A 14,218-nucleotide genomic window follows, 5' to 3' on the forward strand; every position below is an offset into this window, starting at 1 on the left:
CCCCGAAATCTTTTGTTATTACATTTTTTTCACACAGGTTAAGAATTTTTTTCTACAACAATTTAGGTTTTAAATTTCTCTACTTTTCTTTTAAAAATGATTTGAAGGAGCTTACAATGAAAGATGTAAATTTTATTAGAATAACAAAAATAGTAAATAGTCCTCAAGGAAAAAGCAGATACCGTATTCACGAGGTGGATTTTCTTATTTAGGAATAAGTAGGATTAATGTATTGATTTGCTTAATTCACAGTTACTATTAAGTTCAACTGTGAGATTCTTTAGTTAATCTTTTGTTATAAGAGAAGGACACATTGACTGTTGAAGAGAAAGATACTGTCATGGTACTAAATCCTGTCAGTAATTTATCACATGGACGTTATTCAGGAGAGTTTGTGTGTTTGTTTAGCTACAGCAAGACTTTTACACTGAATGTTCCTAGTCAGAAATCATTATCTGCGTAGTGAGTTTTTCCATCATACACATCAGGACTTTGGACTGTTGAATACATATTGGACAACAATCCCTTCTTTTTTCTTTCTTTTTTTTTTTTGAGACAGAGTCATGCTCTGTCACCCAGGCTGGAGTGCAAGGGTGCGATCGAGGCTCACTGCAACCCCTGCCTCCCAGTTCAAGCGATTCTCCTGCCTCAGCCTCCCGAGTAGCTGGGACTACAGGCGCAGGCCACCATGCCTGGCTAATTTTTGTATTTTTAGTAGAGACGAGGTTTCACCATGTTGGCTAGGCCTGTCTCGAACTCCTGACCTCAAGTGATCCGCCTGCCTCGGCCTCCCAAAGTGCTGAGATGACAAGGGTGAGCCACTGAGCCCTACCCATCCCTTCTTTTTGTTAGTGACCGTGTTTACCTTACTAATTCTCAATGGAGAGTAATTCTGAACATTCCTGGTTAGAAACCAGGATAGGGAAGAAAATTGGGGCAGGGAGGAATCAAAAGTTGTTGCTTTTCAGGCACAGTAAATGACCCATCACTTAAAACGTTGAGCTGTCGTCATCAGCCATTGGGCTTCCTTAGAAACCGTTGGCTTCCTTTTGATTTTAAATCTTTTCACATTTCTTCCTTTATGGAGATCTGCAAGTTTTTTGTGAAAAACATTAAGCGGCATGCTCTCTCTAAAGACTATCTTTTGGGAGACAGGTTTCCTCCTGGAGAGGGCTATGACAAGAATGCTGTTGGTGTGTATGTGAGCAGATCTTGGCAGATGTTTTTAATTGCTCAAGCATGTAATTGTGGAATAGGAGGCCTCTGAAGCTTAGTGCAGCATCTGTTGTTGCAAGAGAGGTAAGACTCTGCATCCTTTAGAGGCAGGAAACACCAAGGACAGCCAGGTTACCACACAGCAGTGTAGAAAGAGTACAGGTGAGGGAGGCTGATGGCTTCCAAGAAACACTTTTTTTACTTATTACTTTCTGAAGTTAGATATTCACTTGAGACAGCAAATAGGAAATTCTTTAAAAAAAAACCTCCTATTTGTTTCGCATGCTCTTTCTCTTCAATTAATTTCCACACTGGAGTATTTGCCTAACAAAGTACAATGTTAATAATTGATTTAGGGATAAATGGAGAAGAGAGGAGTGTGAAAAACACTGTAAGTTGACTTAACTATACAAAACAATCTTAATGATATTTAGGAAACCTGAGAGTTACCGATCAAGAACTTGCTTTATGTAACACTTATAGATGCAGATGACTTTGGAAATATGCTAATTTTAGTTGGCCTCTGTGAACCCCCTCTTGAGGTGAAAGTTGTCTGGAAAGTGGCTCATTTTTCTGCTTTTGAGTCCTTTGCACCCCTCTCTCCTTTGGCTGCAAAAGGGTTTTAAGAAGAGATCTGTGAAAAAGGGGCAAGCAGAAAGTGTCTTTTCCCCTAACATCTCTCCTCTTTCCTGTGTGGATCAAGTTTCCCCAAAGATAACATATTAGAGGATTCACATACATGTGTAATGTGCTTATTAAAACACGTCACTGTTAGTAGATTCCTGTCCATTACTAGAAAAAAAAAATTCCCAGAGAAATTAAAATGAAGGGCATATGTTTAAAATTACAATGTTCTCTGTCACTGTAAAACTGAAAGCTACTCAGTGGCTACCACACCTTGGCTTTCAATTGGTTTTATTTGGTTAATAAATGAGATTACATTGTCCTCACCCCCATTCTATCATAAAGCGTTCGGTTTTAGAATACTTCCTGGAGATTTTGCTTCTTATAAATAACTTAGAAAAAAAACACAAACGTTTCCTAGATGGCATTTATTGCTCTAAACAGACTCTTAAGTTGCCTATTATTAAACATATCTATTGTGATAAACTTTCTAAAAACTTTGAATTATGCAGGTGATTCCCACTATTAACCATCTTTACCCCCTACATGCTTATAAAGTTTAGAGTTTTGTAGATTGTTCTGTTGTTGTGTGTTTTTCTTAATGCCTTGCTTCCACCTGTGAGAGAGATATCTTTAAGCCATGTTGGAAGTAGAAACCTAATATGTAATCTTGACCGAACAGGATACTGCCCTTGGTGAGGCTTTCCTGCTAGGATTACTCACAGTGATTCTGGAATGCCATTTCACTGTTACAGGCGTTCCTCATGGCTTAAAACAGGCACCTTAGTATTAGGACAATGAGCTTTATTGTCTGTGATAAAAAGGTCAACAGTTGTTTTATTAGTTGATAAGATATTGCATGTAAGATGACAATTAAAGGGCTAAATGTCAGAGCTTGGAAGAGCTGCTTACCTTCGTCCTAACAAACCTGAGGTACTAAATGCTGAATCGTTGAATCACTTTAAAAAGCTACGAAGTAGAGTAAAGAATATAAATATGAATAGAGTACAGAATATGCCATGATGGATGACTTCTTAAATGTATTATCAGGATTGTCAAATACATTAAGTGAACCTAGTGAAGTATACTAAACTTAATGGGTTTTCTTGGAGGGTTAATTCAAAGTTGTTTTTTTTAACAATTAGTGACAAATATTCAATAATTTACTCAACTGGACTGCTGTTTTCAGTTTTCATTTGTGAAACTGTATAATTATTGACTTGCTGATCCAAAAAAACTACTTTTTCAAAAAGGGATAATTTAAATAAATAATATATTCATACTAACATACTAACTATATAGTATATATAGAAAGATTGGTCTCTACCAGGTGATATCCAAGATAACTAACCTGAAATTCTAGAAAGAAGAGGCTATTTGTAATTCACTCCATTCTCTTCTTGAACAATAAACAGTCACATTTTGACTGTGTGTGTGATCTACAATGTTGCCCTCTTCCCTGGGCATCTGTCATTGCTCCATTCAGGAGTGTAACTATGCACTCTCTCACTTAATTTGTTTCTTGACTTTCTTATTTCTTGCCAATAAACCAGTTTTTCCATGAAATAATTTTACGAATGGTGGCCAGTGTCCTGTTTTAGGGTTTGTCTTAGATGCTATATAGCAAGCAGGTCTATAGGACAAAGAGAAGAAATAGTGCACTAACACAAAAACGAAGCATCAATTAATTTAATACTGAGTGTGTAGTTTTAAGTCATTTTATGGCTCCCCAAAGTATTGTGCCCTTGCTTTTCTAACTTGTGTTGAGAAGGAAATACATAAACCTGAATGCTTATTTGCAGATAACCCTAGCAGCGAGACTGAACAGTATGCCTAGAGATTCAAGAGGCTTTTGTAGGAGATGTCCTCTCCTGGAAGATGGGAGAGAATATTGCGCTTGTAATGACCATAGCATCATGCCCAAGAGATCCCAGAGGAAGATGCCACAAGTCTTCTGTCAGTTTTAGTTCTCTGTTATGCTGAACTTTCTCTATAACTTTGGAGAAGTCATCTCAATCTCTATGTACCACACCTTTCTTATCTGTGTAATCTCTTAGTTCTTTTAGCTTCAAAAGGATATGCACTGATAAATTGAAATTGATTTGTCTGAACTCCCCTGAGAGCCTAACTGCTGAGGATGGCAGAATGCGGGGAAAACACATCAGAGCTCCCAGCGTGCAGTTTCAGGGATGTTTTTAAAATCTACACAGGCATGGAGACTGTGAAACACTAGACCTGTGGATGGTTTACAGGTCAAGTTAGGAAATTCTAGAACTGAAGTGTGAATAATCCATTTCTGTATTGATTAATCGCAGACCCCAGAGGGTATAAGCGAAGAACAGAGATCTCAGGAGTTGGCTGCAATGGAAGAAACCCGAATGGTCATTCTGAACAACCTCGAGGAACTTAAACAAAAAATCAAAGACATAAATGATCAGATGGATGAATCTTACAGAGAGGTAAACTTTTTTACCCTCTTCCCTTTTTTCTTGCTTTCCTTTAGCCTAAAAATATTGCTGCTCATTCACGCACAGGCTTTGGAGTCCAGATACATAGACATCAACATAAGCAAACCCATTTATTCAGTGGGTTCCCTGTTTAGAGTAAAAACACCCTTTTTCTACATTCCTTTTTTGCTGTTTTTTTTTTTTTCCAACCAGATGAGCTAAACATATTAAGCCCTCTTTAATGTACTTTATGAATCTTCAACCAGCTTTGTCTTGACTAGTATGTGCTTTCTGACCTAACAGAGGATCTGTCAGCTGAGGTGCCCTGTATTTAGATTTCAAGGTCAAATGCAGCAAATGTTTTCTGAACATGCTTTACTGTGAGTTGAATATCACATTGGCACCATGATGAAATTCACACACGGATCAAAAATAGATCCAGGTTTCTAGAGGTTTGGAAACCAGCGGGGAGCAGACAGACACATATTGCATAACCATAATAGAAGACAGTGGCAATTTTTATGTTACCCCTATGGCATGAGAAGGGGCACGTAATTCTGCCTAGGGAAGATCTGTGTGTCTGTCCTTACAGATGATACCAGTAGGCCCTTAAGTGGTTAGGGGACTGCTCACCTGTTGTCTTGCGTGGAGATGCTGGAAGCCCCTCCTGCTGGCATTGCGAGGAATGCACAGCTCAAATGCTGGGCTCGGGTAACTTTCTGTTCCCGTGCTCTAGGGACAAAGAAGAAAAAGACGTGGCTGCTCCCATGGTAGTTTGTGCTTGATCTTGAGCTGAAGCAAATAGGCAAAATATCCTTGAGAAGTGAGCAGAAGAGGGATTATAGTAGAAAAGTTAAGTGATACGATAACTAGTTCTTTTAGTGAGTATACTCTAGGCTCTCTAGCTTTCCTATATGGGAATCCTGATTTCACATGGGCTCTCTGGAGTGTTCCCAGGCACCCGATCCGGCTACTACAGTATTAATTTTACAAATTTGTAGCTGTTGCAAATGTATCTCTAGGGTGGTCAGTTGAGAATATCCTCAAAGGTGAAACACTTCTGAGCTTTGGTTTGTGTCCTTAGTTGGATATGGAATGTGCTCTTTTGGATGGAGAACAGAAATCTGAAACAACTGAACTTATGAAGGAGAAGGAGATTTTGGATCATCTAAACCGGAAAATAGCTGAACTGGAAAAGAATATTGTTGGTGAAAAGACCAAGGTAAAAGAAAATTATATTTCGATGCAATTTTTATGGGCAAGGTGGTGGTCCCAATTGATTGAATTTAAATGTTGAATGGGTTACTGTGGTTTTGGATTTGTGTGTCATGTTCCTGGAGACAGTGGCACTAGAGAAAAATCCTAAGATTGTACATTGTCAGAAACCAAGAACTGCCAGGTACTGGGCAGCTGATGCTGAGAAAGCAGAGCCCGTAAAATTTGTGAGCTGACATTCCTGGCAGCTTTATCCTACTTGAGATGAGTGAGTTGTTTGTTTGCTTTTTTCATCGGCCTTTCTGCTTTTCTCATTCCATTGTGTTTTTTAAGTAATTTGTTTAGTATACTGAAGTTCTTTACCACTGCTGCCCTGTAGGGATGGCTCAAGTAAATTCAAATAGGGTTGCCTCATTTCTTTTCATTTTTCTGTTTATTAAACAGATGAATGAGAACCATCCATCTCACCTGCTTTGCCTTGCTATTGTTTTCAATGCAAGTGCACTACTTTTTGACAAATGTATTGGAATTTCTAAAATTTTCTTCTGGGGGTAGTCCTCACATACTGCCAAGAGAAAGCTATCTGTGAAGCACAGTTGATGCTTATCTTGGAAAAGGTCCTGTGTATACATTTTGGATCACAACCTCAATGGTGGCTGATATCTATTAGGGAAAGTATGAAAAATCACTTGCAGATTTTAGAATTCAGGATGGTAGTTGGGTTTTTGGGTTGTCTGTTGATGTGTTTTTTTCCTCTGGGAAATATACATTACTTTCCTCTCCCATTCTGAGTTAGTTAGAGCTGAACTAAAAATAAAATTCTAATAAAACTAAAAATACAATTCCAATTTGAGAAAGCAAAAGCAAATAAGCTTTAACACATTCTTCCTTACTCAACATGTTCTCCACTAAACTGAGAAAAAGAAAAATTTTTTAGTTTGAGTAAGTTCTGGTGGTAATGTGTAGAAAGTATTTCTGCTGAACGTGACTTCCTTTTTAGGCTCTTATTTGTTTAAGACCTATAAATAAGGGCATTTGATCTTGGTGCCAGAGAACGAGCACAAAGCGATAGTCAGAAATAAAGGTCAAATTGAATACTACACGTCAATTCTTGGTTGTCAGCATGTCAGAATTAAACTGCACAGGCTTTTCATATTAAATTTTATGTATGTTCATTCTGTCCCCAGACTTTTAAGTAGTATTCAGGTAGTGGGTGTATTTTTCTTAAAAGGCCAAAATGAAGTCAAAGATTTGACTGTCTAAGTCTGCAGTACTGAAGGAGTCAGTTAATGGCTATGCTTTTCAAAGATTCTGCAAGAAGCCTTCATTGGAGATGTCAGATGTCTTGTGTTAATATTTTGCTGTCAAGTAAATACTAATTAAATTAATAGTAGAGTAGTTTTATTGCTATTTATGTCATATTGGAAAACTCATGCAACAGAGGAATTGGGTATCATGTTCCCCGTGAACCCTCCTGCCATCCTAATCCATGTAGTTATTTATTTTGTGTGTCTCACATATGGCATGGCCTGCAGATTCTATTTGTGTTATTTCTCATTAGTATCAGATTCTACACAAAAGTGAAGCAAGTTGAGCCAATGTTAAATCTCACTTCCCAGGGAAAGTTATGTTATATTCTTAAGGTGGAATTCTCAGGTGGAATTCTACAAATATGGGCAGAAACAAGCAAGGACGCTGCCTCCATCCTTCCTAATATTGTTTTGATGACTTGACAGAGGCTGTGCACCAGAGAGGGGACTACAGGGGCTTGATGCATAGGACCAGCTCATACAACTGTGAGGGAATTAGTTGGTCTTAGAAGGTAGGATTATTGTCTGTCATTACATCATGTGAAAAATGGCAGAAACTGGCTTGGGGTGAGGAACTCCAAAAGAGGTTGTGGGAAGTGGAAACAAAGACTGGTCTAAATGATGTTACTACGTATTCTTGACAGCTAAACTCAAATAGAGACTCAACACAGCTTGGCAAAAACATTATTATGTTTCTCAAATAAATGTATTCCACTGTTTAATGACACAGCTATTTCATACACTCTCTTCATACCCCTGGCCCACTTTCGTCCCTCTGGCTCAGAGATCATCTTACCACCTGCTTCACAGAGAAATCAGAAGCATCCCGTCTTCTCACAATGAATGGGGGCTCCCTCCTTCCATCAAAGACCAGTCCCTTTGGATGTGCTCTGGGTGTCATCCCGTCCCACCTTCTTGAGGTCTGGAATCTTTCTGCACCCTCACCCCCTGGGGGCAGTTTCTCCCTCTTTACTGTCAGCATGCCAATATTATTATTTTAAAAATAAATTACTACTTTATTCATTAACAGTAAGCTACTACCTTATCTCTTCCCTCTTAATCATAGCTAAACTTATTAAACAATTTTCTGGCTATACTGTGTCTCCTTTTCTTCATTTTCCAATTAAACATTCTTGCCACTCCAGTTGGCTTAGACCTCTACTCCTGCATCTGATTTTCTCCTGTTAAGACTACTGAAGACCTCAGTGCTGCCCAGCCTGCTGGGTGCTTTTCAGTCCCCTCAGGATCAGCCTCCTGAGCAGCATTCAGTACAGGGGACAGCTCTTTTTCTTGGTGCTTCTTCACTGTCTCCCTTTTCTTTGCCTCTCTATACCACAATCTTCTGGTTTTCCATCCATTTCCCTTTACCTCTTTCTCACTCTTTATCTCTGATCTGAACTCAGTTCTCTTGTACCCTCATGTCCTTCTATAGCTATGGCTTCAAATAACTTGCGTATGCTGGTGACTATCATAGGGATTTCTCTAGTTCATAACCCCTTTTTGGAATTCTGACTCATATCCTGTGCCTACCTGACATCCCTACTTGGATATTTCATGGATATTTCCAGTTGAACACACCCATAACTGAACTCTTGATCTTATCTTTTCCCTTGCCTTCCACCCTCCACCCTCAATCCTCCAGTTTTTCCAACCAGGAAATTGCATCTCTATTCACCTGTATGTTCAACAGAAACCTGGAAATTGATCTTGACACGTCTTTCCTTATCATCCCTACATTCAGTTGATTACCAACTTATTTCTCAATTACTTCAACATCTCTGCATGTCCACTAACAGCATTCTCTTCTCTATTATGAAAATCTCTTATTTAGTCTACTTCCACTTGCTTTCCTTCAATCCATTCTCTTCACAGCAGCCAATGTGATTAAAAAGAAGAAATTAGAACATATTACTGTGGTTTGTATCACACTGTGCTTGATTATGCATCCAGATTCCTAGTGTGATCTGTCACCAGCCTTTCTGTCACCACCCTCCCATTCTTCACAGCACTCTCACAGTCACCTTCCTTTCTGTCTTTCTATTTGTTAAAAGATTCATCCTCCCCCAACCCCAGTCCTTTGCAGATACTGTTTTCCCCTACCTGGAATTCCCTTCCCCATATTCCATGCCTCATTGGTTCTGTCTTTCAGGGCTCAAGATCAGTGTTAGTTTTTCAGAAAAGCCCTCCTAGACCTTTCCAGTTCAAGTTAGATTTTTGTCTGTTGTTCTTTTTACAGATAAACATTTTATAAGTTATGTTTGTTTTGAGCCTACTAGACATTTATGTCCCACTCTAGCCTGTGAAATAGAGGAGGGCACTAGGGCACTGTGATCCACTGTTTATCCAGCCCATAGCATGTGCCAGGATACTGCCCAGTGTGCTTGGGAATACTGTTGTTGGATTTTCCTGCTAATGGCTAGTCCAGGCTGGGCCTTAGCAAAACACTGGGCCAAACACCTGCCAAATAGCTACGTGCAGCCAAGTTTCAGGACAGCTGGGCTGGGCCGCCCGTGTGCACATGCCAGGAGGCCTGTAGTCACACGGCCCATCATGCCAAAGCGTAAGACAGAAGGAGGAAGTGGCCTTTCCCCTTAGGGATCATGTTTCCTTTTCCATACACCTGTTGCTGTGGTCAGATATAAACCATGGAATGAGAAAAGCAAAACCTGAAAAGATATCTCTGTTGGGCAAGCTCCGATTCAGATGTTGATAGTACATCCTGTAAGCCTGGCTCTAGAATTTTGGAGACAAGGCCGGAGCCATAGGAAAAAGGTTTAATAACACGTCAGAATGCCTCAGCATTCAAATCTTTTATTTTCTATTTTTTATTTTTTGGAACGGAGTCTCTCTCTGTTGCCCAGGCTGGAGTGCAGTGGCGCAATATTGGCTCACTGCAACCTCCTCCTCCCAGGTTCAAGTGATTCTCCTGCCTCAGCCTCCTGAGTAGTTGGGATTGCAGGTTCCCACCACCACACTCAGCTAATTGTTATATTTTTAGTAGAGACGGGGTTTCATCATATTGTCCAGGCTGGTCTTGAATGCCTGACCTCAGGGATCTGCCCGCTTTGGCCTCCCAAAGTGCTGGAATTACAGGCGTGAGCCACCAAGCCCAGCCATCAGCATTCAAATCTTGATATGAAAGTACTGATGTTATTTTCTTGGCTCTGAAGATTGGTCTTTAGTATTACCTCTTTTAGCTGATTTAGGAATGCATTTTATTTTGCACATTCAGTGTAAGTTATCATGATTAGTATTTATTTATATGTTACCATATAAAATATAAACCGTAGGTATACTTACATAGAAAATATAAAATATAGTCAGTTTGTTCTACTGGGTATTTATTGAACATTTTTGCAGCAGTTTCTTGCACTGGCCTTTTATTACCCTTAGGGGTACCACTGTTAAGAACATCAATAAGCCTGTTTCCATCTGACCTTGAGATACATGCCACCTGCTGGTTGTGTTCTCAGATAGTGGCCACATCTCAGATGCAGCCACTATGAACATTGATAAAGCTTAAACAAGGGTCTAACTCGAACGTAAACCTGGAGGGTACACTTACTTGGTGAAGCAGTAAGCAAAGAGACATCACATTTTCTTATAGCAAGTGAAAGAAGATTGGGACCTCTGGTCTAACAAACTGTTTTCATTTAATGGGCCTGGTGACAGAGTAGGGAAACCGCTAGCACCATGAAGCCCAGCTTGGGCAAAGGCCTGACTGTGGAACTGGCTTCCTTCCCTTCTACTCCCCACCCCCATTCCAAGGCAAAGCTTGATCTTAGGGAATGGCTAAGAAGATATGGATGTGTGCATCTATTTGTGTAGGTTTTCTGTCTTGGTCTATTTCTAGCTACATTAAACATTTGAAACTAAAAATAGTTTTTCAATTTCTTCTGTTTCTGGATTATCTGTTTTATCTGTGCTTTTTAGCATACAAAAACCAAGTCAGTTGTACCAAAATTAAATAAAATGGTTAAGAAAAAGCTCTGATTCAGTGGACGTGCTGAAGGGTCTTCCCGTGACCCAGATGGTAATCATTTATCTCAAACTGTCCTTTTCTTTAAGGACAAATATTGTGTGTCTTCACACAGATACATTGTTACATTTTGTAGCCATCCCAGCCTGCGCACTTAAACACATGACACACACTTAAAGTTTTGAACTAAAGCTTAAATTATTCTGTGTCATACAACGTGTTCCTGAGTGAAATCTTAAATTCTTTGACTTCCTAATGTTTCTCTAGTAAGCGTATACCGTTGCATGTTAAATGGTTAAATCTTTTTTCCCACGATTTTCTTGCCAAAGTACCTGTTACTTCCTCCCCATTCTTCCTTTGGAGCCAGGGAAAGACAGTGAGCCTAGCCCAAAATTCTTCAGGAAAGTGTTAATGCCTCTTGAGTGCAGAACAGGTGCCAAGTCACAGTCAGTGTGCAGCAGGGACCCAGCCCTTCCCGTGCCTCTTTCTTACATTTCAAAGTTAGCTCCCTAGTCAGAGGAAGTGGAACTGTATAATGGGATTTGTGGATTAAATCAATAGGATTCCAGATTGAGGCTTTTTTTTTTTTTTTTCTGGTAGTTGTTTGATTACATAAGTCCTGAGTTTCTGATTTTCTAGTTTTTGTTTTTCCTATACTAAACATTGATCAATTGTGTGATTAAAATGTCAAAGCCAAAGGAAAAAAAATCTAAGAAAGAAAGAAATATAGGATGTTCCTCTTCAGAGGCAGAGAACGGTTGGTTACTCAAAAATCATTATTTGTTGACACAGGTCTATAATCTTTCCTCTGAAATTCCAAAATCTGAACAGTTTCCTGGGGGAAAAAAAGTCATTTTGTATGGTTGAATATTCATAAACAGCTTCAGAAATAGTAACATGTTTGATTAGAGGGTACTGCTCCAAATCTCACTGGAAATGTCATATAATATATGCTATATAAGCTGTGTTACCACTATCAAATTCAGAATATTCAGATATCCAAAACACTTCCTACCTTACATAGTATCATGGACGTATGCGTATGTCCAGACTCATCAAAAGGGATGCTTAAACATGGGCTATGTTTTTGAGTACGAATTCTACTTCAATAAAGCTGTTAAAAGAAAAACGAATTTACATAAAGATTATGGGCCTAAAATAGTTGCCTAATCTATGAACCTATAAGGATGCCTGCCTCCCAAACAAAGCCACAGGGTTTAGGGACAGGAAGGAAAGGGATTTTTAGGCTAGATAGATAGGACTTTGAATGGACTTCCTTTAAAAATGACGACTGGCCAGGCATGGAGACTCACACCTGTTATCCCAACACTTTGAGAGGCTGAGGCAAGAGGATCACTTGAGCTCAGGAGTTCAAGACCAGTGTAGGCAACACAGTGAGACCTCATCTCTGTCAAAGAAATAAATAAATAAACAAACAAACAAATGAAGCCTTAGAGACTATGAATTTTAACGTATCACTGCATCAATTCCAAACCTGATCCCATGTCTAATGAAATGTGGCGCAAGTGCCTAGAGTGCTGGGTTCTGTGCTAAACAGTTTGGAAATTACAAAAGTGGATTTTAATTTTTAGGAAAATCATCATGCTAACAGGGTTGGCAGAATTAGCAAATAAAAATACAAGAACCTCAGGTACATTTGCATTTCAGACAAACCGAGAATCATTTTGTAGTGTAATTATGTCCCATGCAATAATTGGGACATACTTAACATTAAAGTCATTTGTTGTTCATCTGAAATTCCAATTTACCTGAATGTCTTCTGTTTTATCTGGCAGCCCTACAAGTTAATAAATTTGTAACCTTGAATCATCTGTTTATCAAGTATTGCACACTTCAATATGGTAAAATGATTTTTTAATTGGTATTCTAGAATATTCTGTGTAGTATTGAAACTCCAAAGAGTTAGCAAATTAAATTTGTTTATTCCTTCAGTAATACAACTTAGAAGAGAGAAAATTTATGTTATTGTCTTCTAACCATGAGATCTAGCAGAATAAGTAGTCTTTTGACAAGCCTTGCGTTTTTAAGATCATTCAAGATTATTGGCAACTCGTGTGCAAGTTCACATTCTTTAGTGTAAATTTTTAACAATCCTGATCATTTGTATGGTTAGACGATAAATATTTTGCCTCTGAATTTGAAATGTATCATCCCTGTCTATATGAATATTGCATACTGGAATCTGTCACAGTTTTTGTTTGGGTTACTTGAGACATTTAATTTAAATGTAAAAAATTGACAATTGGGATATTATTTGTAAGCAAGGGCTTTTATACTGTAAAGTAAAGGCATTGGGACCAAATATTTTAAGAATAGTTTTTGGTGGATCCTGTATTAATGTTCTGTGTATTCATTAGAAAAATCAAATTGTAGTTCATTGCTTTTGCCTTTCGCATAACCCTGGGTGGCTAAGCCAATGAGTCTTAACCTGGCTGCATATCAGAAAACCTGGAGAGATTTTTAAATGCTTGTTACTAAGCCTTCTGTCCCTGGATCTGTAACTAAATTGGAGCCTGGGAAAGCTCCTCCACGTTGTTCTAATGGGTTAACTGGACTGTGCTACATGAGGACAGGATCAATTGCTCTCTTTTCTCTCATCTCCTCTAGTTTTCTTTCAATTGTTATTGGGCAAATGAACGAACAACTCACTGTGGAAGCAAATATAGGCCTAATTTTATAAACTGATTTCTACCTTAATTTACCCGTGGGTAACTTACCTTTGTCTATATATGAATGTGGAACTCGTCAGTCTTAAATATACAAAGTAGGTCAAAATTGGCATGAATTTGTGACCCAACTGGATTTTGCTGGTACATCAAGAGAAGACAAGTCAAAGTGAGAACAGTGCTGTCTCTAGGAAAGTCCCATTCTGTTTGTGGTTTTACAAATGCCCTCTTGTACATCTGGATTTCCCTGGAGTATTCCAATTCCTACTAATCTTACTTTTTTTCAATAAAGTGAAATGTGTTACATTTATTAAAAATACATTTTAGGCTAGGTGCAGTGGCTCATGCCTATAATCCCAGCACTTTAGGAGGCCAAAGTGGGAAAATCACTTGAGCCCAGGAGTTCAAGACCACCCTGGGGAAAATAATGAGGCTCCCATCTCTGCAAATAAAAAATAAAAAATTAATCTGGTATGGTTGTGCGCACCTGTAGTCCCAGCTACTTGGGAGGCTGAGATGGGAGAATCAATTGATCCCAGGAGTTAAAGGTTGCAGTGAGCTGTAATCACACCACTGCATTCCAGCCTGGATGACAGAGTGAGACACTATTTAAAAAAAAAATTTTTTTTTTGGCCGAACGCGGTGGCTCACGCCTGTAATCCCAGCACTTTGGGAGGCTGAGGTGGGTGGATCACGAGGTCAGGAGAGTTAAAGGTTGCAGTGAGCTGTAATCACACCACT

At 39.0% G+C, this 14,218-nt stretch overlaps 1 protein-coding gene across 2 annotated transcripts in view; it reads left to right on the forward strand.

The window, feature by feature from the left end:
• PHLDB2 (pleckstrin homology-like domain, family B, member 2) overlaps positions 1–14,218 on the forward strand; it is a 245,392-nt gene that overhangs the window by 184,450 nt on the left and 46,724 nt on the right. For both annotated transcript variants that reach the window (XM_011932762.1, XM_011932763.1), the window contains 2 exons: positions 4,155–4,298; positions 5,371–5,508. In XM_011932762.1, the coding sequence (XP_011788152.1) occupies positions 4,155–4,298; positions 5,371–5,508 (282 nt within the window). The remainder of the gene's footprint in view (positions 1–4,154; positions 4,299–5,370; positions 5,509–14,218) is intronic.

Source organism: Colobus angolensis, unplaced genomic scaffold, assembly GCF_000951035.1.
Source record: "Colobus angolensis palliatus isolate OR3802 unplaced genomic scaffold, Cang.pa_1.0 Scaffold98, whole genome shotgun sequence".
Lineage (NCBI taxonomy): Eukaryota > Metazoa > Chordata > Mammalia > Primates > Cercopithecidae > Colobus > Colobus angolensis.